General features: G+C 46.8%; 1 protein-coding gene across 2 annotated transcripts in view; it reads left to right on the top strand.

Moving 5' to 3' along the window:
• LOC109878212 (protein TANC1) overlaps nucleotides 1-25,002 on the top strand; it is a 58,357-nt gene extending 33,355 nt beyond the window's left edge. The window contains exons 8-28 of one of the 2 annotated variants that reach the window (XM_031792445.1): nucleotides 2,305-2,421; nucleotides 4,207-4,488; nucleotides 5,396-5,538; nucleotides 7,127-7,358; nucleotides 8,991-9,157; nucleotides 10,829-11,137; nucleotides 11,406-11,606; nucleotides 11,805-12,017; nucleotides 12,225-12,347; nucleotides 12,473-12,709; nucleotides 12,990-13,196; nucleotides 13,310-13,391; nucleotides 18,198-18,331; nucleotides 18,497-18,620; nucleotides 19,438-19,613; nucleotides 19,832-19,964; nucleotides 20,083-20,112; nucleotides 20,200-20,291; nucleotides 20,458-20,604; nucleotides 22,184-22,284; nucleotides 22,457-25,002. In XM_031792445.1, coding sequence (XP_031648305.1) covers nucleotides 2,305-2,421; nucleotides 4,207-4,488; nucleotides 5,396-5,538; nucleotides 7,127-7,358; nucleotides 8,991-9,157; nucleotides 10,829-11,137; nucleotides 11,406-11,606; nucleotides 11,805-12,017; nucleotides 12,225-12,347; nucleotides 12,473-12,709; nucleotides 12,990-13,196; nucleotides 13,310-13,391; nucleotides 18,198-18,331; nucleotides 18,497-18,620; nucleotides 19,438-19,613; nucleotides 19,832-19,964; nucleotides 20,083-20,112; nucleotides 20,200-20,291; nucleotides 20,458-20,604; nucleotides 22,184-22,284; nucleotides 22,457-23,924 — 4,718 coding nt within the window. In that variant the 3' untranslated portion in view covers nucleotides 23,925-25,002. The remainder of the gene's footprint in view (nucleotides 1-2,304; nucleotides 2,422-4,206; nucleotides 4,489-5,395; nucleotides 5,539-7,126; nucleotides 7,359-8,990; nucleotides 9,158-10,828; nucleotides 11,138-11,405; nucleotides 11,607-11,804; nucleotides 12,018-12,224; nucleotides 12,348-12,472; nucleotides 12,710-12,989; nucleotides 13,197-13,309; nucleotides 13,392-18,197; nucleotides 18,332-18,496; nucleotides 18,621-19,437; nucleotides 19,614-19,831; nucleotides 19,965-20,082; nucleotides 20,113-20,199; nucleotides 20,292-20,457; nucleotides 20,605-22,183; nucleotides 22,285-22,456) is intronic. The other variant, XM_031792446.1, reaches the window with a different exon arrangement.
• Nucleotides 25,003-25,576: the final 574 nt, after the last annotated feature.

The following is a 25,576-nucleotide window of genomic DNA, read 5'->3' as shown; positions in this document are numbered from 1 at the left end:
TAGCTGTGCCATTATAGATGCACTGCTGTGCAAACTGTAGCTGTGCCATTATAGATGCACTGCTATGCAAACTGTAGCTGTGCCATGATAGATGCACTGCTGTACAAACTGTAGCTGTGCCATTATAGATGCACTGCTATGCAAACTGTAGCTGTGCCATGATAGATGCACTGCAATGCAAACTGTAACTCCAGCAGCAGACTAAGTATATCTCCAGTTGTCCACCCCTATACACAGGGATCCTTGGACCCATAAGAAATTGGGACCCATCTCTTGAAAAGAGCACGAGGTGCCACCCACTTACAACCAGTTCAGCAGCGCTAAGCAGTTCTGACCCTTTGTCTCAGTTGTACTACATAACTTTAGTGTTTGTATTGATTTTTTTCAGAATACCTTCATTTCTTTCACATTTGACGGGACAGTATGCGTAATAATGTAGCCACTTCCTCCAAAAGGATAGTTACCTTTGACAAAGCAACCGGCAGTAGAACATTTACATTTAGGGAAGCAGATATTATTTTATGTTATCGCTTGAGATTCCATCCCATCCCTATAGCCTCGGTTGTGGGATGCATGCACACACACGCGCCCCCCACACACATACATACACATCTCGAACACCTCTCCCCTTCCACTTGTACATTCACCTACAAACACACACACACCACACACACTCAACTTTAAGCTCTGGCACACGATTCACCCGACAGACCCTCCACACAGTTGTTCCACCCTCGAGCCCTGCTCAAGAGTAGAGTTGCGCGTACCGCTGTAGCCGTTCAACAGGAGTGCCAAAATGTTCCGGGATGGGTAGATTTTGAGTGTGTAATGTCTAGTCCTGGCTGATGGAGCCCGGAAACCCCCCTCCCCCTCAACACATGAACGCTGGTCCCCAGAGAAGACCCTTCTTCCCCCGGCACTTCTGTGCAGTCAGACCGCTAAGACTTATGCTGCGCCGCCAGGACAACAGTGTTATTCCCCCTTTGTGAATGTCCACGTGCGACCCCAGCCCCCCATGGGTTACTGCAGCCAGTATTGCCATCACTGGTACTACCTGGGAGGAGGTCTCCGCCAGAATTCCCCGGCGAGATATGAGCTCATCAAAGTTCTCTTTGCAGCTTTGAGAATTTCCCTGTATTTTATGCTTTGTTGGAACCTCTCACATTTAATGATTCCGTCCAGCCAAATCGTATTGACCTAGTAATCTGTATTGTACGGCAGTATAAAAGTCTGGCTATATTTGCTGCGCAGCTTTGTGTATGTGTAGGCCTAGAAAGGAAATCAACATGGCAACCGGGGAAACATAACAATGCACCTACGGAGCGCAGCATCTGTGCGCGGGCTACATGAGGAGGACCGGAAGTCAACTTTGATAGCTTTCTACTTCTATAATTGATTTTATTGAGAAAGAAATGTGTTGCCCATAATTAAGCTTTTTATCAGAGTTATTGACATCGCAATAAGCACAGCACGCGTCCCACCCAGAAGCCAGCAGCACCAATGTGTCAGAGGAAACACCGTGCACCTAGCGACCTGGTCAGCGCGCACTGCACCCAGCCCGCCACAGGAGTCGCTAGTGCGCGATGAGACAAGGATATCCTTACCAGCTAAACCCTCCCTAACCCGGACGACGCTAGGCCAATTGTGTGTCGCCCCATGGACCTCCCGGTCGCAACAGGCTGCGACAGAGCCTGGGCTTGAACCCAGAGTCTCTAGTGGCACAGCTAGCACTGCCTTAGACCACTGTGCCACCCGGGAGGCCCTGAAAACAATTTCTTACTATTTAAGAAATTGACAGACTAAATTATAGGCCAATTGCTTCAGTCATCATGCACTCGTTAAATATCTCTGTGTCAGTGAAGGGCTTGGTGTGTTAAGTTAAAACCAGGGCTTGAATTGAAGGGGGTATGTTATACCTTTGGTGCCATTGTTGTGATGAACTTGTGAGGTAGTTGAAGAGAACCTTTATAGCTGATTGGCTGACGGTGGGACATGCCTTGCATCTGCTCTTAGCACTGCTCACACTTGGCGAAAATGGCCGATATGAGGCCCAATATAGTAAACATGTTTGAAAATAATTGGGGTGCCATAGCACAGTAGGTTGAAATGGGGACAGAGCTCCATAGTTATACTGTTTGGCGATGAAGGGGTTTGTTCATTTTATTCCCAAATGTTTAAGATGTTCTACCTTGAAGGCAAAATGAATGAAACTACTCTATAAAAAGCTCTCTTTCCTGCTTTCCCTCATTCTTTATTTTCTACTTCTCTTCTCCTTCATTTTGTCTCTCATGTCTTCCCCTGCAGCCACTAGTTCCACTAAGCTGGAGGATCTGAGCTCCCTGGATGATCAACGGACTGCTGCTCCCCAGCGAAGCTCCATCAAACAGCCCTGGAACAGCACAGGGGGAAGGGACGCCAAAGGTATGGTACTGTTTGTGTGTGTGTGTGTGTGTGTGTGTGTGTGTGTGTGTGTGTGTGTGTGTGTGTGTGTGTGTGTGTGTGTGTGTGTGTGTGTGTGTGTGTGTGTGTGTGTGTGTGTATACGTGCATGCAGGCATTTATGCAGGCATGTGTGTGTGTGCCGGGCCGGCACTAGCCTTTTGGGGGCCCTAGGCAATATTTGGTCGGGTCCCCTGGAGGGAAAAAAAGTGCAGTTTTACAGCTAATTTCCAAAAATGATACACTACATGAAAAAAATTATGTGGACACCTGCTGGAACATCTCATTCCAAAATCATGTGCATTAATAAGGAGTTGGTTCCCCCTTTCCTGCTATAACAGCCTCTACTCTTCTGGGAAGGCTTTCCACTAGATGTTGGAACATTGCTGCAGGGACTTGCTTCCATTCAGCCACGAGCATTAGTGAGGTCGGGCACTGATGTTGGGCGATTAGGCCTGGCTCGCAGTCAGTGTTCCAATTCAAAGGTGTTCGATGGGGTTGAGGTCAGAGCTCTGTGCAGGCCAGTCAAGTTCTTCCACACTGATCTCAACAAACCATTTCTGTATAGACCTCGCTTTTGTGCACGGGGGCAGAATTCTGTGCACTGCACAGAATTGTCTAGAATGTCATTGTATGCTGTAGCGTTGACATTTTTGCATTCAATGGAACTAAGGAGCCTGAACCATGAAAAACAGCCCAGACCATTATTCCTCCTCCACCAAACTTTACAGTTGCACATTCGGGCAGGTAGGGTTCTCCTGGCATCTGATGAATTGACTTGTTGGAAAGGTGGCATCCTTTGATGGTGCCAAGTTGAAAGTCACTGAGCTCTTCAGTATGGCCATTCTACTGCCAATGTTTGTCTATGGAGATTGCATGGCTGTGTACTCAATTGTATACACCCGTCAGCAGCGGTCAGGGACCCTGGGCAGGTGCCCTTGGTACGTGGTCGGCAATTCAGCCATGATTACTACAAGTTTAGATAGCTGGCTAGACTAACTTACCAATCTAAAAATGTTTTGCTGACATGGGCTAATTGAGTGACTGTCAGTGACTGACATAACAAGAGGAAAACTTCTGATGCACAACCAAATTTCGAAATTGCATCTTGAAACTAACCTGAAACTAACCTGCTAATATTGTTGCACTCGCTAAGTCTAGGCGTCCTATGTCTAGTTGCATGGTCTGTAACCTGAATGAATGTGTGCATTTTTGTGAGAAATCAGCGTTACCTTACCTTAGGTCCGGGGCCAGCTCTGCCTTGACTCCTTTGGGTCGACGAGCCGAAGTGGATTATTATGTTCAGATGGTGACAGGAACAAATACATACAAAAAGGAAAACTACAAACAGGCCTAAATGAAAGACTCAAACCCAAACGAAAGGCCTCATGGCCACCAAACCAACCAGCAGCCTCACGGCTCTCTAAACTGGCACTCTGACTGACGATCATCTTAATTGGCAGTAATTTATGTGCTTATCAAGGCTAAGCTCAGCATCTAGATCCGGGTACTGCCACCTGGGGGATGAAGTGTGGAGGTGGATCCTGGATTGTGTGTTTGTCTATGTCATAACATTAACCTTCACCCCATATCATAACGCGCTCAACAGTAAGTTGAGACCCCGACTGAGATCCTGCCTTAGTGCATGCAATTATAGTGTTACACCACCATACACAACTATATTATTGTTGAACACCACAATGCTCTTTAAAAGGAACAGGAAGTCATGTTATTAACCCCTTGTGTTCTCTCTTTTCTCTTCGTCCAGCGCGCTTCGCTCCCTTCAAATCAGGCGACATCGTGCTGAAGCCGTTGTTGTTTGAAGTTCCTGCCGACGCCATGGATGCACTGTTCCAAGGCCGTGATTGGCTGTTCCATCGGCTAGAGGAGGTCCTAAGGGAGAGTGACACCTGCGAGGGCCGTGGGGCCGTTATCGTGGGCGATGTGGGCTTCGGCAAGACGGCCGTCATCTCGCGGCTGGTGGCTCTCAGTTGTCATGGAGGTCACATGCAACAGGTCCCCACCCAGAGCCCCTGCACCTCCCCCAAAAGTAAGACAAACTTCCCTTCTCTGGAGGTACTTTGTTTGAAATGATAAACAGGAGGAACCTCTTGATATGCAACATCTCTTTTTTGAGAAAGCTGCCACTTCCCTGTATCCCAGAATGGAAGGATGAATGGTTGGTTACTCATTCAGCGAAGGGTGATTTAAACATTCACATTTTTCATTATGAGTTTGACAATTTTAGAACTAGGCAAGCCAACCCGAAATTGTCTACCTTGAGATCCGTCATACTTTTCCCGAACCATCACTCTCAAGTAGCAGGGTCCATCAGATATTTTGGTCCTAGCGGATGAGCCACACAAAGATACAGGAATAAAACCTTTGAAAGCTATGACTGATTGTGTGGTGATTGGTGTTACACAAACGCAAGCGTTGCTACGTCAGTAGCTAGGTACAGTACCACACTTTTCTCCCACCATCCATGGTCGTGAATTCACACCGCATATCATTTTCTCGGGTCCCCATCCAGCAAATTGATACAGTGCACCATATGGCACGCCAGTAATGACATCAAGTAATGACATCATTTAGGTTAAGAGTAGGAATCTGCTTTCATGTGCCTACTCAGGGAAATATATTATAGACAGTGACCTAATTATAGTGCACGATGATAAATGCCTGACAGAGACTGAAGTGATTTGCCATTGTGACTCAGGGCCTTATTTAATTAACATTGTTTACTGGAGATATGTTTAGATCCATTATGGAAACCAGCCTACAATGATGCTTTTAACATGCTCTCTCGTAGTCACAGCACAAGATTTTGTATTTTTTTTGTCTCGTCATGAGTGCTGGTTTTCAAAAAACTAATTGAATGATTATTATTCTCCTCCAACTTCCATTGAAAAAGTAATGACAGTCCACATGTGTGTCTTGCTGTGTCCCTCTTGCAGGTGGGGATAGGGGGACAGACGGAGCCTCCAAACAGCCGCCCCAGCCCAGCACCCCCACCACAGACCCCCAGCCCAGCGAAACAACCTGCCCCGGGACACCAGAGGCACACCGAGACGATGCTGTCAAACGCCTGGCCAGCAAGGTACGTACACACACACACATACATACACAAACACAGACACCTCTGGATCCAATCACACAATTCTGGGTTGTCAATCAAAAAAAGAATAGCATGTGAGGTGATATACTTATTGAGTCATTTTATTTGACATTTGAGTCTTTTAACAGACATGAAAGAGGAAGACATCAGAAAACAGTTCAGAGAGCTGGGACTTAAAAAATACTCATTATTTATAAACTATGCATTTTGCTGATAGAATCTTATCGTCCCAAGTCCTTGATTATTCATATCATAGGTTCTGGTCCTCTTTTTTATTTTTCAGAAGAAGAATGGCCATAATGTAAGCTCTTTATGGTAAAACAGATAAATACAAGTACATTTGAGAATGTTTAAGGCCCTTAGGAGAGGCATTGCTGTTTTTGTCTTGTTCTACAGTATTAAACTTACCAAATGTTATTGATAACTAGCAAGTAGTTTACTGACTTTGGGTGTTAGGGACTCGAGAAATATGTCTGTTTAACTCAACCAGAGCTAATGTTTTTTTAGTTATCCATAGGATATAGTGCATTTGTCATTTTAGGGAATTATCACTTCGACAAATGTGTGATGACCATTAAATAATATATCTGACGACATGATTAGAAAGAAGGAAGGCTCTTTTCTTTATTTAATCATTAAATGTCTGTACTTTTCCATTGAAATGTAAATAATTGTAACATTCTGTGCCAGATATAACCTAAGGTTCTAATTGTGATTCTTTCCCCCACTTAGTATTTTGATACTCTGCACTTTAGGTACCTTTTAATGGGTTCTGAAAGAATAATTCAATTCAAAACAGTTCTGAGATCTGGGGTGTGAAAACATTCATGCTCAATATCTCAGAACTATGCCTTGCGCAGATAGTAGGCTTCTTTCTTGAATCACTGCCAATAGACCTACTCCTAATTCCTCTATAATTGGTCTCAGAGATGAAGAGTCGTGCAGCTTCACGTAGTAATACTGTTGAGTTTGACAAATTGGGTTCCAAGGCAACTGGAGAAGGTTTCTGACTGACTGGAGAAGATTTCTGACTGACTGGAGAAGGTTTCTGACTGACTGGAGAAGGTTTCTGTCATCTGTTTGTCCCTTTTGATGAGTTCCTGAATTCAAGATGACCCCTGGGTGTATGGATACTTCTCCGTCCTCAACAAAATGAACAAGATGGCTCTGTTAACTGTATGTTCATGTAATTACTGATATGGTGAATAATTCATAAAAACCATTGAGTCCCAAAGACCGCAGTCCTGTCGGTTTTTGTTTCTCAGGAAGAGTGTGTTTACTCTTAACATCCCTGGTATGTTTTTTCCCCGTTCCATTAAGTGGATCCGTCATGGCTGCTTGATTAGCCAATCTGCTAATTAGCAACTAATCGCAGTCACTTTAGCCTAATGGAGTAAATCAAATGCTGATTTGTGAGATGGAGATATTCAAAGTGTGTTGAGGACTTACTTCTCTGGAAAGTTCAAGACACTCATGGCAGTCAAAACACTGAAAGAGCGTTATTGAAGTGCTCAATTAGGGAGCCTCTCTTTCTCACACTCCCTCTCTCTCTCTCTCTCTCTCTCTCCAGGTGGTGTCCTACCACTTCTGCCAGGCTGACAACACCTACACCTGCCTGGTCCCAGAGTTTGTGCACAGTGTCGCCGCCCTGCTGTCCAGAGCGCCACAGCTCAGCGGCTACAGGGAGCTGCTGCTAAAGGAACCTCATATACAGAGCATGCTCAGTCTGCGCTCCTGTGTCCAGGACCCCATCGCTGCCTTCCGCAGGGGAGTCCTGGAGCCCCTCGTCAACCTGCGGAAGGGTATCTACTAACTTGCTCCTGCAGTCTCCATGTTCTCCCCCATACTTCAACCCCTCCCCACCCCCTTCATCCACTTCTGTAAGTGTAACACCTGCAGCTGCTGCTCACCGGCTAGACGTCACCTCCAACCCCTCCTCCTACAGTTTGATGAATTGTCATGCGCCCCCTGAAACGGTTGATTAGGACTCCGTGGTGGGCTCCTAGATCATTTTGGGATAATAAGGTCACTAGTTAAAAACGCTACAGACCGTGACACAATTCTAACTTCAAAAACAACATAACTTCAAACAACAACCTTTTTCACTTTGGGAGTATCCATACCAATCAATATGCATTTACACAGGCAGCCCAATTTTGATCTTTTGCCCAATTGTTGGCAAAAAAAACTGATCTGATTGGTTAAAAGACCAATTAGTCAAAAAAATAATTGGAACATGCAGCCTTAGATCAGTATTTTAGCAATGATCAGCATTATAAGGCTGCTTATACACAGGCAGCCAGATTCTGATATTTTCCCACGAATTAGTCTTCGGACCAATCAAATCAGCACTTTTGCCAATAATTGGACAAAAGATCAGAATTGTGCTGCCTGTGTAAACGCTGCCTCAGTGCTTTAATCCAGTGTATTATCATTACTGGGATAAAACAAGAGGGCAGGACTTACAAGGTCACTGCAGTACATAACAGGCCATATCAATGTAAGAGACCATCTCTGGTAGATCTCATGATATAGTAGCCAGTCAGCCTGATCAATAGGTTGTTAGTTCAGTAGCCTCCACCACACGTCCTCCGTCTTTATGATGTGGACTAGTGGATGACTGTGACAGAGTGTATAGAGTGATATAAGCTCCACACAGTCAGGGAGGGCTGTATTAGAGGCTGCGTCGACGGCTCAGCTAGACTGGAGGAGAGGTCTGTCAGGAGACTGAGGAGAGGTGACTGGTGTTCTCACCCTCCATCTGAGGTGCAAGTCCCTCTGTGACATTACTCATGAAGTATAAAATGGGAAAGGGGAATGGAAGCAGCGCTGGTCTAAAGAAGGGCACTACATAGGGACTAAGGTATCATTTTGGACGGACCCCAGGATAGATATGCCAGAGCCTGCACACGTCGACCTCTTACCCCTTGAGCCTGATAAACGGTACTGTGTCTTTTCGGCTGGTGTTCCATTGAGTACCACAGCCTCCTTTCTTTCTTTCTGACATTAATGGTGGTATTTTGACAATGCAGCACTGTGGAATTCAACCATATCACTTCAAACAGTTGCGGCGGCATGTACAGTATTTCAAAATACGTTTGGGACACAGCAGTTATGTGCCTTAAATTTACGTCCTAAACCTGCTTCAATTATTGCCCGTATCTTATGTACTTGTTCTCTCTCTCTCTCACTTTCTCTCTTTTCCTCTCTCTCGCTCCCTCTCTCACCTTTCTCTCTTTTCCTCTCTCTCGCTCTCTCTCTCTCACCTTTCTCTCTTTTCCTCTCTCTCTCTCTCTCTCACTTTCTCTCTTTTCCTCTCTCTCTCTCTCACTTTCTCTCTTTTCCTCTCTCTTACTCTTACTCCAACTCCCACTCTCTCCTCTCCCATCTTCCCTGTTTCTCCCTCTACACCACCCCTCTGTTTCCCTGTGTAGAAAGGAAGATCCCGGAAGAAGACTTCATCCTCCTGGTTGATGGTCTGAACGAGGCAGAGTTCCACAAGCCGGACTACGGAGACACCGTGGCCTCCTTCATCACCAAGATCGTCTCCAAGTTCCCCTCCTGGCTCAAACTGTTGGTCACTGTCAGGACCTGTCTGCTGGTGAGGAGAGGACAGTCACAAAGCACAGATAAACGATCGTAACCAGTGTATGTGAGTGATGCATTGCCTCTACCCAGGGACCCATGCTTTTGTTGGTACAGTACAGTCTGTTAGAGTCTTGTCTGTGCACCGTAGAAACTATGGTTCGAGTCTCTGATACAGCGCTCACTTTCTCCTGCTACACTTTAACTAAAAGAAGCTTAGTAAATCTGTGTTTGCCCATAGTTCACTGGCCTTGTGTGTCTCATATGGTATGGCTTTGCTGGTCTGACCCAGGGGTACAGTAGCTCAGTCTAGCTGGTCAGCTTACTCCACCAGGGCCCGTTGGCGGTGGTTTCCTCCAACATGTTGGCTGGCCACTGATCCCTCCGGCTGCCTAACACAGTTTTCCCATAATCGTCCTGGATTACCACTCCGGGCCGTAATGCTCCTGGGAGCCTGCCTGACGTTATGTAACAGGAGTGCTGAGGACAACACACGCCACTACAGTGTGTGCGTGTGTTGGCAAGGTATGTTAGACGTTGATCCCCCTGCCTGCTCTCTATCCTCTCTCATCTCCCAATTGGTCCTTTCACAGGAAGTTGCCAATATCCTGTTTTAGGCACGGTCCCATCGAGGTTGCTATGCAACCAGGGCACTGTGAAATCATCGGATCACCGCACTTTAATCAAATCGTGCATGCACAGCAAGGAAATGAAACAGCAATAATAATTTCATAATAACTTAGGTATTGCATTTGATTTATTCGTTTATGGCTGTAATTTTCTTCTCCTGGCTCAAACGTCACTATTTCTGAAGGCATCTGTCATCTGAAGAGATTTGATATGAATCGGTGAGAAAGCTGGCAGAATGAGAGTCAGTGGATTCGTGGCTCCCTATCCCCTATATACAGCCGTAGGATCTTAATTTGATCACCCCTTTTAGTGCTGAGAATTTTCATGCACCACAGGAAATGCAGAAAAGACTTGTGATTGACATAAATTCACTGAAAACCCGCAGTAAAACACGGTTACATTAATAGCATTGCACTCTTCATGTAGCCTAACTTTGGCCAGCACATTTTTTGCCGAACCACCAATCAAGCAACATTATGGACTAACCGTTCAAATCCTGTTGCTGCAGATTATTTTGCTGTGACAATACTGGTCGAATTAAGATCCTACAGAAGAAGTGCCTGCGTACAGTGTTACACAATTACTGTATTTCATGTTTCCGTGAGTCAGAAGAAGCAGCAGCTTGAAGAGATGTGATGGGTGCCATCCTCTCCCTGACTAATCTGTTGTCCTGGCACATACAGCACCACCATAGTGAGCCAACACCATTCTCATCCTCACTTGTATTATTCAGTGTTTTTTCCTCTTTCATGTTACCTGTCACAACTAGAAGAAAGGGTTCTCTCTGCTCTGAGGCCGGAGCTGGAGGATAGAATTGTACTGTGTTGTATTGATTTTGTACTGCAGACTCTTGGGTGGGAAGTTGCGGTGTGCTCCTGGGCTCATGGTTGTATTGCGTATGGACGAAGTTCAACTCTGAGATATAACCAAGCTACGTTACACTTTGATCGAGAATGCAGTATATGATATATACGGTTTCAGGAGACCCATTTTTGTCAGACATAAATCCACGACATATAGAATTTGACAATATAATCGCTGTCTCCTGTCTCCCCAGGAGATCACCACCCTCCTACCCTTCTCCAGACTCTCACTGGACGACTTCCCAGAGAGCAGCGAGATCGGCGGGGACCTTAGCGACTACATCCAACACCGGGTCATCGTCAGCCCCGAGATTGCCGCCAACGTCACCACGCCCAACGGCACCGTCCCCGACCCCCTCCTCCTCAGCAAGTTCAACACCCACCTGGCCTCTCGCAGCCAGGGCTCCTTCCTCTACCTAAAACTAACCCTGGACCTGTTCCAGAGGGCCCACCTGGTTCTCAAGGGAGGCAACTACATGGTAGTGCCCGTCTCTCTGGCTGAGGTGAAGGAATTCATACATTTTATTTGGCAAATCTTTCAAAATACATGTAGGGCTGGTTTCCCAGACAGATTAAACCTAGTCCTGGACTGAACAGCATGGTCAATAGAGAATCTCCATTGAAAGTCGTTTTTTAGTCCAGTACTACACTTAATCTGTGCCTGGGACACCAGCCCATAGAGTTGCTCCAGCGAAGGAAGTACAACACGCAGGATTCAAAACACAATCAAGTCAACCAACTTATTTCCATTGTGGTCCTCTTTATCATCAGGTGTACCTGTTGCAGTGCCATGCGGGGTTCGAAGGGGACCAAACCTTCGAGCGGGTGCTGCCCGTACTCAATGTGGTGCTGGCCTCGTTACACCCGCTGACGGACGAACAGCTGTTCCGGGCGCTGAACGCTGGGGGCGTGAGAGGAGAGATGTCCTGGGAGGACTTCCAACAACGCCTGGAGACCCTGGCCTGCGTCCTGGTGAGGAGAGAACACGTGAAAGACTATTGCGACACGGCCGTACGTTGTTAGCTAGATCAGGAAGTAGTATACAACCATTTCATTGAGTGACATTCACTCTGTGGGAGTTGCTCTTGGCTCCCAGTGATAGTAACTATCTCAGCAACTTGTGGATTTATGACAACAACCTATGTCTGATCTTGTGCCGTGTCCCTCTAGATGAGACGCAGGGACGGCACCCGCATGCTCTTCCACCCCTCCTTTAGAGAGTGGCTCGTGTGGAGGGCGGACGGAGAGAGCACCCACTTCCTCTGTGACCCCAGGAGTGGCCATGCTCTGTTGGCCTTCATGTTCTCCAGACAGGAGAGCAAGCTGAACCGGCAGCAGACCATGGAGCTGGGACATCATATCCTCAAAGCACACATCTTCAAGGTACCAGCTAGTATGTCTGAATGGACTACTAATGGGACATTAATCCAAAGACTATCTGAGTTCAAATATGACAGTACAGTAGCTTCCCTCCTCTTCCTCTCTCCTCTTCCTCTCATACACTGAGGGGGGGGGGGGGTCGATGGTGCGCTATGGAAGTTTTGAACCAGAGTGTTTCTCTCTCTTTGTCTCTGCCTCTCTCTCTCTCAGGGTCAGAGTAAGAGGACAGGTGTGTCCTCCAGTGTTCTGCAGGCTCTGTGGGTGAGCTGTAGCACTGACAGCCTCTCTGCCGCCCTGGCCTCCCTCAGGAATCTCTACACACCCAACGTCAAGGTGAGACACACACACACACACACACCTCTGCACACCCAACCTCTGCACACCCAACATCAAGGTGAGAGACTCACATGCACGCATATACACATACGCACAACTTTAAAAAACAATTGTACCTACAGGTGAGTCGTCTGCTGATGCTGGGCGGGGCGAGTGTGAGCGGGCGTTCAGAGGTGCTTGGTCGTTCCCCTGTGCTGGGTGTGCACGCCCACCTGGGTCACCTTGAAATGGTGTCCCTGCTGCTGGAGCTGGGAGCGCCCGTAGACGGAGCCTCGGACAGCGGCATGACCCCCCTCTGTCTAGCCGCCGCAGCAGGACACACAGGACTGGCCAGCCTGCTCTGTAAGAAGGGAGCCAAGGTCAGTGGTCAGTTGTTAGTCCCATGCCGCTATCTCACCTTGTTGACAATTCCACCAAAATGTCAATCAAGTTGGAAGTTGATCTGCTGTGGGTTGTTGCAAAGCTTTACCGTTTCATAACTTAGAATTTATAGTCATGCATCATAACTATCTGCTTCTGTTTGCTCTTTGGTGTTTAGGCTAGGTTACTGTAAATACGGTTGTGACAACTGTTGGTGTTCCAAGGGCTGTGTAAAAACATTGGATTCATTGATTGATTGATCTGTGTTTCTCCCTCTAGGTGGGCCATGTTGATAAGAGTGGTCAGTGTGCCCTGGTCCATGCTGGGCTGAGGGGCCACCCAGACATCATCCACTACCTGCTGAACCAGGACTGGGGCCCCACAGAGGCCCCGGAGGGCCAACAGCAGCATGGTGTGAAGAGCAGTGCGAAGGGCCAGGCCTTACAACAGGCCCTGACGGCCGCCTGCAGCATGGGACACACTCACGTAGGCTACTGCATGCACACACTGACGAACACACACACCGTGCGCTCTCTTCAGATTCAACATTTGTGTATTGCTTATAATAGTTATCATGTTTAATATGGTCTCATTGTCAGGTTGCGAAGAGCTTACTGGAGCTGAAAGATGACGATTTGGCTGTGCAGATAGACGCTCCCGACACGCTTTGGGGAGAGACGGGTACAGTGCACTTTCCCTTTGTCTGTATAATAATGGTTTTTTTCTGTTTTCTGTTGCTTGTTTTTGCTGCCTCTCGAAAGGTGGTTGGCATTCGTTTCTACCAAGCAGAGATCATTTGTTGTCATTCACTTCCCAGTGAGCCTCTCAGGTGGTCTCCACTTGCCCACTGTACGTTTAATGTTTGCTGTAGCGTAGGATGCAAGCGAAGTGATATTGAGCCTGTGTGTTTGTTCTGGACTCAGAGATGTAGGTGAGCTCACTGGGGAAGAGAGGCTTGAAGAGTGTACAGTACTTGAGCTACTTTCAACCAACCATACTTAAGATGGCAGGTTACACTGACGGACTTTAAGCGGCGCTGGTGGTAGTAATAGTTTGAAATGGATCATATATTGCATATTTTGCAGGTAGCCTAGCGGTTAAGAGAGAAAGGTCGCTGGTTTGAATCCCTGCGCGGACAAAGTGCAAAATCTGCCCTTGAGCAAGGCACTAAAACCTTAATTGCTCCTGCAAGTTTCTCTGGATAAGAGCATCTGTAAAATGTTAAAAAGAAAAAGATCTGGTAACATTGGATGTATGATCCTGTTACGATGAAGCTGGTGTAGATATCAGATGGTGTTACCTCCATCTTCTAAAAGGATGTTCAGCAAACCTGTCTGGGCTCTTATATCCCTTATACTCTAATACAATCATAGGTGTTTCTCTGCTCTCAGTAAATACATGGGCTGGGGGATAGACAGCGCTCAACCACTGCCAATTGGAAGCATACATACAAATGCTGGCTGCCGGTACCAACATTTGTAAGCCAATCCTGAATGAAAATAACCTGGCTAATGCAAATATAGACTGCTAAATAGGGCTATTGAAGGAAATCATGTATTTATGTTGATTACAGAGACCTGACTGGGCGATAAAATAAACAATAGTACCGATTTTAATGGCCTTCGTTTGTTTTATTGTTTGCGTTTACCATTCAGTCTAGCATTGTTTTATTTTTATAAATATTGGTTTTTACAAATCCTCCCATGGTAGAGTCTTGATACTCTGCTGTACACCAAATGATTTTCCCTTCAGCTCTTCTAATCTATTCGGTGAAATGAATCCTTGAATACTTTTCCCTGTGAAATTGTCCTCTCTCTATGCAAATGTCTTCCCGTGCCTGGTGGCTTCTCATTAGTGGAGAAGAATTAAGTTATTCTCCCTGGAGGGAGGACAATTGTCTACCTCCTCTGCGGGTGAGACGCCAAAGGTTTACTGTACGTGAATGAAATAACATGGAACAGATAAATAACTATCGTAGCTGTAGCAGCTGTGTGTGTCTGTCGTCTACACAAGGTCAGTGACATATGTGAGAGTTGTCAGAAGTAGTATTTATTGCTGTGGGGAAGTAGTTGATAGAACTGGACAGCATCAATGGATCATGTTTTTAATCTTGTTGGTGAACTAGCTGTAGGAGCCATTCAACTAATTCGCCCCATTCAACTCACTGGCCCCATTTAAAAATAATATTTTCAATATGAGAAACTCCCTTTTGAATCAAAATATTTGATCCCACAATCAAGGCCCCAGCGAGAATTGAACTCGCGACCCCTGGTTTAGTGCTCTAACCACTGAGCTATGGAGCCTTGCCTATTAATACCTTACTGCAACAGGATATTTACATATCACACCCAGCTTACTCGAAAACAGACAGAAGACCACACCCAGAGACATATTTCTAAATATATGACTCTGGCCACACCTATTGTGACATCACTGACTCTACCACACAGCTGTTGGTTGGAGCAATCTGGCCAAACCAGCTGAGCTAGGCTGATGGCACGAGGCCTCTCATGTCTGGTAAAAGCAACTGACAGCTCTCCTCTCACTGTGCATGTGGTCTGCATGTCAGCCAGGGTAACAGACTCCTCCACGTTTCTTCTAACTCTCCTCAGATATTTGACATTGACAACAGAAGCACAGCTGTTCAGGCATGAATCCGCAATTGCGTATTGATTTATGAGTCAGTGATGCACGTCTGCCTTATCTTAGATTGAGAAGTGTTGAGTCACAAGACAAAGTATTCCTAAATGTATTAATCACAGCCACCATTTTCATTTTATTATGAAAGTTTTTTGTTATCTCAACTTTTTTTGCTCTGGCGTGAAGGGAAATTAGATAACGGAAATGAAATGAGTGAGGTGATTTGTAATTGAGTATGTGCTCATGTGGAACCATCGGTGGGACAGATGGGGAGGGCGTACCCTACACTGCGCCCACAGATGTCAATCATGTCATCATTCCCTCCCCACTGGCTTCCAGAACCAGATGGGTGATGTCACCTCTCCTGTGAGTATTTCATCATCCTAGCCAAGGTGAAGCAGGAGGCTGCATCAAAGAAAAGAAAATACAATTTCATTGGTTGCGTACACATATTAAGTACACAGTGAAATGCTTGTGTTTTTAACTCAAACAGTGCAGTAATACCTAACAATACAAAACAATATACACAAATCCAAATAAAGGAATTAAGAGATATCAGGACAAGCAATGTCAGAGTCCAGATTCTAAATATATATGTATATGATAGTGTGTATAGACAGTATATGAATAGAAAAGGTGTGTACTGGAGTAGTTATACAGGATGAGCCTTGACTAGAATACAGTATATACATATAAAGTGGGTAAAACAGTATGTAAACATTATTAACGTGACCAGTGTTCAATAACTCTGTACATAGTGTAGAGGTCTCTAAGGTGCAGGGTAGAGTAATGGGTGCTAGCCAGCTAGTAACAGTCTCTACGGTGCAGGGTAGAGTAATGGGTGCTAGCCAGCTAGTAACAGTCTCTACGGTGCAGGGTAGAGTAATGGGTGCTAGCCAGCTAGTAACAGTCTCTACGGTGCAGGGTAGAGTAATGGGTGCTAGCCAGCTAGTAACAGTCTCTACGGTGCAGGGTAGAGTAATGGGTGCTAGCCAGCTAGTAACAGTCTCTACGGTGCAGGGTAGAGTAATGGGTGCTAGCCAGCTAGTAACAGTCTCTACGGTGCAGGGTAGAGTAATGGGTGCTAGCCAGCTAGTAACAGTCTCTACGGTGCAGGGTAGAGTAATGGGTGCTAGCCAGCTAGTAACAGTCTCTACGGTGCAGGGTAGAGTAATGGGTGCTAGCCAGCTAGTAACAGTCTCTACGGTGCAGGGTAGAGTAATGGGTGCTAGCCAGCTAGTAACAGTCTCTACGGTGCAGGGTAGAGTAATGGGTGCTAGCCAGCTAGTAACAGTCTCTACGGTGCAGGGTAGAGTAATGGGTGCTAGCCGACTAGTAACAGTCTCTAAGGTGCAGGGTAGAGTAATGGGTGCTAGCCGGCTAGTAACAGTCTCTAAGGTGCAGGGTAGAGTAATGGGTGCTAGCTGGCTAGTAACAGTCTCTAAGGTGCAGGGTAGAGTAATGGGTGCTAGCCGGCTAGTAACAGTCTCTACGGTGCAGGGTAGAGTAATGGGTGCTAGCCGGCTAGTAACAGTCTCTACGGTGCAGGGTAGAGTAATGGGTGCTAGCCGGCTAGTAACAGTCTCTACGGTGCAGGGTAGAGTAATGGGTGCTAGCTGGCTAGTAACAGTCTCTAAGGTGCATGGTAGAGTAATGGGTGCTAGCCGGCTAGTAACAGTCTCTACGGTGCAGGGTAGAGTAATGGGTGCTAGCTGGCTAGTAACAGTCTCTACGGTGCAGGGTAGAGTAATGGGTGCTAGCCGGCTAGTAACAGTCTCTAAGGTGCAGGGTAGAGTAATGGGTGCTAGCCGGCTAGTAACAGTCTCTACGGTGCAGGGTAGAGTAATGGGTGCTAGCCGGCTAGTAACAGTCTCTACGGTGCAGGGTAGAGTAATGGGTGCTAGCCGGCTAGTAACAAATCAAATCTAATTTTATTTGTCACATACACATGGTTAGCAGATGTTACTGTGAGTGTAGCGAAATGCTTGTGCTTCTAGTTCCGACAGTACAGTAACAGTCACTAAGGTTCAGGGCAGGGTAGTAGTGACTGTTTAACAGTCTGATGGCCTGGAGATAGTAGCTGTTTATCAGTCCCAGATTTGACGCACGTGTACTTTCTCTGCCTTCTAGATGGTGGTGGGGTGAACAGGCCTTGGCTCACTCCAGATGGTGGTGGGGTGAACAGGCCTTGGCTCAGGTCCTTGATGATCTTCTTGGCCTTCCTGTGACCGCAGCTTCCCTGGTCTGCACGTGTCCCAAATGACACCCTATTCCCTATATAGTGCACTACTTTTGACTACTTTTGGCACTATGGGCCCCAGTCAAAAGTTGTGAACTAATTAGGGAATAGGGTGCCTTTTGGGAGGTATATACTGTCTGGATGGATGCTCCATACCCAGGACTAGATGGCTGGTTTGGGCAAGCTGTGGCCAATACCCAACAAATCTGTCTCTCGCTCTCTCTCTCTCTGCCAGGCCAGCTGTAAGAGTTTTAACAGCCTCAGCGAAGAGCCTGCCTCTCTAGAGAGCATAGGGAGATATGGGCCTGCTCTAAAATAGTCTTTGAAAGTCATACTCGGGGTTGTGACGTTGTCTGTTCACAGTGTACTGTAGCTCACATTGCCTTTGCGGTGCCAATATTTTACTCTCATTCAGGTGTTACTCTCTCTAATCTTGCTGTGTGTCCTTGAATTGTTGAGCAGTAGTGCTACAACTGCAGTACTACTAGAGTGAAGTACATTGTAACTGTCTCCAAACAATCAATAACACGGAAACAAAAGATTACTTTAATTCAGAGCACAGTGGTGAGGTAGGTAGTTGACCACTGTTTTGGGGGTCTCTCTCTCAGCTCTGAGTGCGGCTGCAGGCAGGGGCAGGACAGAGACGTGCGTTTTCCTGCTGGAGAGGGGTGCGGGGGCAGAGCAGCCCAACCGGAGGGGGGTGGTCCCACTCTTCAGCTGCATCAGACATGGACACCCCCAGGTGAGAATCATTCAGATTTTCTTGCTTTACAGCACTGATGGCTGTCCAATCACTCATGCTCTCGCTCTCTCGCGCTCTCTCTTGCTCTCAATCTCTCTCGGTCTCTCTCTTGCTCTCACTGTCTCACTGTCTCCCTCCCCCCCCCCCCCCCTCTCCCCCTCTCAGGTAGCAGAGCTGTTTCTGCAGCGCGGTATGGACATTAACACCATCGATAAGCAGGGCCGCAGCTTGCTGATGGTGGCAGCCAGCGAGGGCCACCTCAGCACTGCGGACTTCCTGCTGACAAAGGGTAAGCGGTCACGGGTCAGGGTCACATCATGGTACATGTCAATTCTCAGTGCACTAAGGGGGATAGTGTTATTTGATTTTTTTATTTTGTAGCTCTGAGATATACAGTATAGACTTTTATTATTAGGTACACCCCGTTCACAAAAATGGTTCGCTCCTACAGACAGTGAGTCAGGTGGCCGTGGCTTGCTATATGAAGCAGGGAGACAGGCATCAAGGCATTCAGTTACTGTTTGAGCGTTAGAATGAGCAAAACTCGTGACCTAAGTGACTTTGAGTGTAGTATGATCGTCGATGCCAGGCGTGTCGGTTCCAGTATCTCAGAAACGGACGGATTCCTGGGATTTTCACGCGCGACGGTGTCTAGGGTTCACCGAGAATGGTGCAACAAACAAAAAACATCACGTCAGCAGCAGTCCAGTGGGTGAAAACAACTCGTTGATGGGAGGTTGAACGAGAATGGCAAGAATCGTGCAAGCTAACAAACCGGCCACAAACAGGCAAATAATCCCGATTCCTGTTGAGTCATGCAGAGTAAGGATTTGGTGTAAGAAACATGAGTCCATGGCCCCATCCTGCCTGGTGTCAACGGTACAGGCTTGTGACGGTGGTGTAGTGGTGTGGGGAATGTTTTCCGGGCACACGTTAGGTCCCTTAATACCAATTGAGCAGCGGTTCTATACCCCGAAGAATTCAGGCGGTTCGGTAGGGAAAGGAAGGTCTGACCCAGTATTAGATGTACCTACTAAACTGGCCACTGAGTGTATGTCAGTCTCAGTTGCAGTGGAGTGAGCTTGTTATTTCTGATCTGGTTCCAGGTGCGTCTTTAGCCTCCGTGGATAAGGAGGGCCAGACAGCTCTGAGCTGGGCATGTCTGAAGGGTCAGAAGGGCGTGGTGCAGCACCTAGTGGAGATGGGGGCAGAGATAGACCACCCTGACAGGAACGGGCGTACCCCTCTCGACCTGGCAGCTTTCAACGGTGATGCAGAGATGGTGGGGTTCCTTCTAATACTGCAAACTGGAGAAAAAAATAGATCCACAGACATAATTCTGATTTCGCTGCAACTGGCCTAGATCGTCTAAAACTGGCCTAGATTGTAGATTTGTTTTTAAACACAGTACTGAATTTACACAATTCCCTCCAGCACCTTTAGCCTTGTTTGAATCCTTTTAAAATGCTGTTTGTTTTGTGGGGTCCTCTACAATCACAGGTTCAGTACCTGGTGGAGAAGGGTGCGGTGGTGGAGCATGTGGACCACAGTGGGGTGAGGCCTCTGGAGAGGGCTGTGGGCTGTAGGAACACTGCTGTAGTGGTGACCCTACTGAAGAAAGGGGCCAAGCTGGGTGAGTTGGAGTTGACCTGATCTGTCGGTGTTAAAGCCCTGCAGGGTCTTGAGGAAGGCTCTATCAACATCATGTATTTCACCCCTCTTTCTCTTCACTCCTTTCTACCTGCTAAAAGGCTACAGAACATCCCCTTATGATCGATCAGGTACTTTCTTTAGATACCTTTTACAGTGTTTTGTGTGTGTGTGTGTGTGTGTGTGTGTTAACCTGTGTTCTCGTACCTCTTGACCAGGTCATGCTACGTGGGCGATGGCCACATCGAAACCAGACGTCCTCCTCATCCTCCTACAGAAACTCATGGAGGAGGGCAACATGCTGTATAAGGTGGGTTAACAACAAAAGGAAAACCTGATCTCTCTCGCTGTGTGTGTGTGTGTGTGTGTGTGTGTGCACGCCTGCGTGTCACTCTGTCATGAAAGCGTGTCCAGTTCGAAAATCTGCTAGCCCCCTTCTCCAAATCAATGTCTGTATTTTCTCTCTCTCCCTCCAGAAGGGGAGGATGAAGGAGGCAGCCCAGAGGTATCAGTACGCCCTGAGGAAGTTCCCCCGAGACGGCTTCGGAGATGACCTGAAGGGCCTGAAGGAGCTCCGTGTCTCCTTGTACCTCAACATGTCACGCTGCCGCAGGAAAACCAATGTGAGACACACACACATTACTCTATCAGTTGTTAATAGAATTGAACATTTAATAAAACTGCAGGTTTTACATCGTCTGATATAGCTACACACTAGAGAATTGGCTATTTTATAGAATTTAACACTGAATGAAATGTAATTTCATGTTAATAGTATAGGAGTAGGTATAATAGATAGATCTTCAACTCAGCAGCCTGGAGGGAGTGATCTAACACACCCTTGTTTTACCAGACAATATAATAAGACTGTTATACTAGAGCAGTGGTGGTAAAATGGCATCCTCCGGGCAAATGAATAATGGAAAGATGCTATGATGTGATACGGTCATCCTCTCTCATATAGTGGAGTAATCACTCACAAACCCACACGGAAAGAAGGGATCCTCCCTCCGTTGTTGCTGGTGGATATTGGGTCAGGGGGAAGAGAGAGCTGGCTAGGCACACACACATCATCCATATTCCATCACGTTCAGGTGAATAGAACAGGAGGGGAGTATAGAGGCCATAAAAACTGTTATTCCACATTGAACAGTTATTCAGAGCTATGGAATTCAAGGCTGTGGTGTAATGCCCACCTCCATCTCAAGGACGGAATCACACTGTGGTTTGCTTCATTAAATATTCACCTGAGAGGAATGAAGGGAGCGGGGAAACTCATTTAAAAACAAGCCAACCGCATGCTCTTTAGGCATACAAAGAGATGGATGGATATACTGCACGCAGGCATGCACACGCACACACACGCACACACACACACACACACACTAGAGGTGCATATGAAATCCCCATTAAAGGCCCAGCTCAGTCAAAAACATGATTTACCTGTGTTTTATATATATTTCCATATTATGAGGATGCAATAATACTGTGAAATTGTGAAAATGATGATAATGGCCTTTTAGTGTAAGAGCTGTTTGAAAAGACATCACCAGGTGGTAAATTAGTTAATAAACCAATAAGAAAGAGAGTTCCAAAGCTCTCTGTCAAAAACAGCTAGTTTTCAGTTTTCCCCTCCACTCCCAGACAGTCCTAGCGAAATTATTACTTGAGAAATTTCTCTTCGCTAAGAAGCTATTTTAGTTCATTTTTTTAAATGTTTATGAAAACAATGAGAGTAAGGTACTTAATTGTTACCCAGAAATAATTTAATATTGAGATAAAAACAGCTGCATTGTACCTTTAAGAGTCAATAGTTTTCATTTCCGACATCTGATTGAAGGATTTTTTTTTTTTTTTTTTACGGTTTGGAGAGAAGCTATGAGCACCCGTCTGGAGAATCCATTAAGACACTGGGAGATAAAGCTGCTCTACTCTGAGCTGCACACAGATGAAGAATTATCCAGTTAAACAACACTGAATTCCTCATTTCAGCCACTTACAGTAATTGCAAAGTGTGGCGCTGTGTGGACTACAGCTGGATTCACACTGCACTCATTAACGCTCACAAACACATTACCCTGGCTAATGACCTTAATAAGACGTTGCTTTTGGCTTCTTCGTGAGAAATACAGGGTGGACAGAATTTAACAGTAAACATTCAGAATTAACTGAGTTTCTGTCCTCTTTTTTCCCCCCCGACAGGATTTTGGTATAGCGGAGGAGTTTGCCACCAAAGCCCTGGAACTGAAACCCAGGTCTTATGAGGCGTTCTACACCAGAGCACGAGCCAAGAGGAGCAGCAGGTTAGTACACACCAGTTCTCCCTTTATACTGATATACGAGCCAAGAGGAGCAGCAGGTTAGTACACACCAGTTCTCCGTTAATACTGATATAAAGGAAGGGACTAGAATGGACGGGTACAGTTGACAAGACAAACTCACCTCACACTATGTTCGCCTCATGTGTCCATCCAGGCAGTATGCGGGGGCGCTAGCCGACCTCAGCGAGGCGTCTCGGCTCTGCCCCACCAACCGGGAGATCCGCCGTCTGCTAACGCGTGTGGAGGACGAGTGTCAACAACAACAGCAGCAGCAGTCCCCTAACACACCACAGGGCCAACAAGCAGCACACAGCCAGACTCCCGATGACCTCACAGAGAGGAGCCAGGACACAGAGAGGAGTGGTGATACACAGAGCCAGGATGAACTAGATGATGATTATGAAGAGATAGGGGGAGAGGAAGAGCCCTCACAGAACCCCTATGGACCCAACAGGCCCAAGAACCCCTATGGACCCGACAGGGCTCTCCCACCAGTACCAGGCGCAGTGGGCTTAGCTCCCCTGGACCCCAGGCCTGGTTCCCCTCTGAACGGGTCCACACAGACCAACCTGTCTCTGGACAAGCAGGGCCCTGTCCTACAGGGTCCTAGACAGAACCAAAGCATGAAGACCAAGCAGCAGCAGCAGCACTGTAACTCCCTGCAGGTAGGGGGCAGACCAGGGGGCAGGCCTATGTCTCTGTGTGGCCCCTCCAGCCCCCTGCCAGGCAGACACATCTCCACCTCCCTGAGACCCAGCCCTGGCCTGGGCATCGACATCAGCCCTCTGCCCTCTTCCACAGACCACCAACCGGGGCTCACCCCTGCCAACCAACACCACTCCTCATCTGTCCAGCCCTTCCAGGGCCACTCCTCCAGCCTGGCTAGGGGAACAGACAGGCTCTCAGCCCACCACGGCACCACGCTGGATGGACAGGCTGGGTCCCTCACCCCTGGGTTTGGTAAGGAGGTAAGGAGGGAGGGTTCTGGGGGGTCAGCTGGCCCCGGTCTGCGTTCTGGTGGTCAGACGGGCAGTATGAAGGCCTCCAGCTCTAGCAGTAGCTTAGCCTCCAGCGGGACCCTGTCAGACAGCAGCAGGACCCAGGCGCCTCAGGGACCCGACGTGCCTCGCCCCAAACCGGCTAAACCAGAGCTCAAGCCTCGGCCCTTCATGGGGGTGAAAGACAAGGCAGTGCGTGTCCAGGGGCAGCCCCCACCTGGACTGGGCTGGCAAGGCCAGCCTCACTCCCAGCCACTCTCCCCTGAAGGTCTAGAGAACCAGAGACACAGCATGGCCCCTATGGACAACATCCAGGGATTAAACAATGAGTTCAAGCAGAGGTCCTCTTACGCGGAACCACTGCAGAGCCAGGCTCCCCTCCAGGTGCTCAACGGGGCCCAGGCTCAGGCCCAACACCTGGCCCAACAGGCTCAGGCCAAGGCCCTGGCCAGGGAGTTTGGAGACAGGTTCTACCACAGGGAGCCAAGACCAGGTCCAGCTGCAGGCCAACATCACTCCTCCCAGTTCCCAGACGGGAACCACAGGCAGGCAGGGCTCACCAGAGATAACCCAGCCATCCTACCCATCAAACCTAAACGCTCCTTTATAGAATCCAACGTCTGAACTGACCATACATTCAGTCAAGCACAAACACAGGTGCAGACACCGTAACAACTTTCTCTGTATTCCAGAGAAACAGTGGCAAGGGAAGGGTTTACAAGTTTCTTTCCTTAAATCGGACTCTTGTAAAGTGACAGTGTATGTGATGCACTGCGTTTAGACTTAAGCAGCATTTGAGGCTTTTGTGCTTTTTGCGTAAGCATGCCTAGAGCAACACCAGTAAGCCAACAACACAGTGCACGTAATCACACCTGGGAAACACCATATAGTACCAGCCCACTAGCTGAACAGTAGCACAGCATCCTAATATGGGCCATTATAACAACGTAACTATGATGTAGTTTGTAAAGAACAACACTAAAGGGTTTCGGATGCTAATGAACGAGAAGCCATTTGAGTAAACGATTGGCTAATGATCGGCACGCATATTGAATAGGGATGTTTATACATTAGATTTGTATGTGTTCAATTTATAGATTATATAAGTGGTGATAGCCTTTGTCAGTATAACGGAGCCCTCGATGCAGTGTTTCACAATGCACGGAGGGTTCTTTTCCTTTGTACATTTTTTATAAATACTCATATTTAAAGTGTACATATAATAATACTCATATTTAAGTGTACATATAATCCTACGGACATTGTTGTAACTGCTTGTTGTTGCGGTCTATGTTCATTTATTTACTGTGCCGATGGCTTGGTCAGCTGTAAGAGCAACATATTTTATATAGTTATTTTTGCACAGCTAGAGAAATAATTGAAAAGTTGATGGATTTATTTAGTTTATGTGCACACAACATTAACCGTTTACAGTAAGGTACAGAATAGCTTGTAAGGGTATTATTGGTGAGATGATACAGGTATTCTACATGAACATTGTTGCCATCTTTGATTTGTGAGCTATGCGACACATGATACAGACTATGCTCAAGCACTTCTACCATAATCATGGGGAAATAAAATCTCTTTGCAAAACTAAAATGACATCTCCCTTCCACTCATTTCAAACACCCACGTGTAAAATTGAATGTGTACCGACATCTGCTATCCCTGTTATATAAACTTCAGCCATAGATTGAACACTTCAGTTGACACCAGTACCCCTTAAATGCATTTTCCTCATTACAGCCTCATTCTAAAATGGATAATCATTTTTTTTCTATCTACACACAATAACCATAATGACAAAGCAAAAAAATGTTTTTAGAAATGTTTGCAAATGTATTACCAATAACAAACTGAAATACCTTATTTACATAAGTATTCAGACCCTTTGCTATTAGACTCAAAATTGAGCTCCGGTGCATCCTGTTGCCATTGATCATCCTTGAGATGTTTCTACAACTTGATTGGAGTCCACCTGTGGTAAACTCAATTGATTGGATATGATTTGACAAGTCAAACACCTGTCTATATAAGGTCCCACAGTTGACAGGGCATGTCAGAGCAGAAACCAAGCCATGAGGTTGAATGAGGCACAGATCTAGAGACGGGTACTAAAACATTTCTGCAGCATTGAAGGTCCGCAAGATCATAATTCTTAAATGGAAGAAGTTTGGAACCACCAAGACTCTTCCTAGAGCTGACCTCTCGACCAAACTGAGCAATCGGGGGAGAAGGGCCTTGGTCAGGGAGGTGACCAAGAACCCGATGGT

This window comes from Oncorhynchus kisutch, linkage group LG16 (genome assembly GCF_002021735.2).
Source record: "Oncorhynchus kisutch isolate 150728-3 linkage group LG16, Okis_V2, whole genome shotgun sequence".
Classification (NCBI taxonomy): Eukaryota; Metazoa; Chordata; class Actinopteri; order Salmoniformes; family Salmonidae; genus Oncorhynchus; species Oncorhynchus kisutch.
Note: the sequence above shows the minus strand (reverse complement) of the source record. Positions and strands in the feature narration are given on the sequence as shown.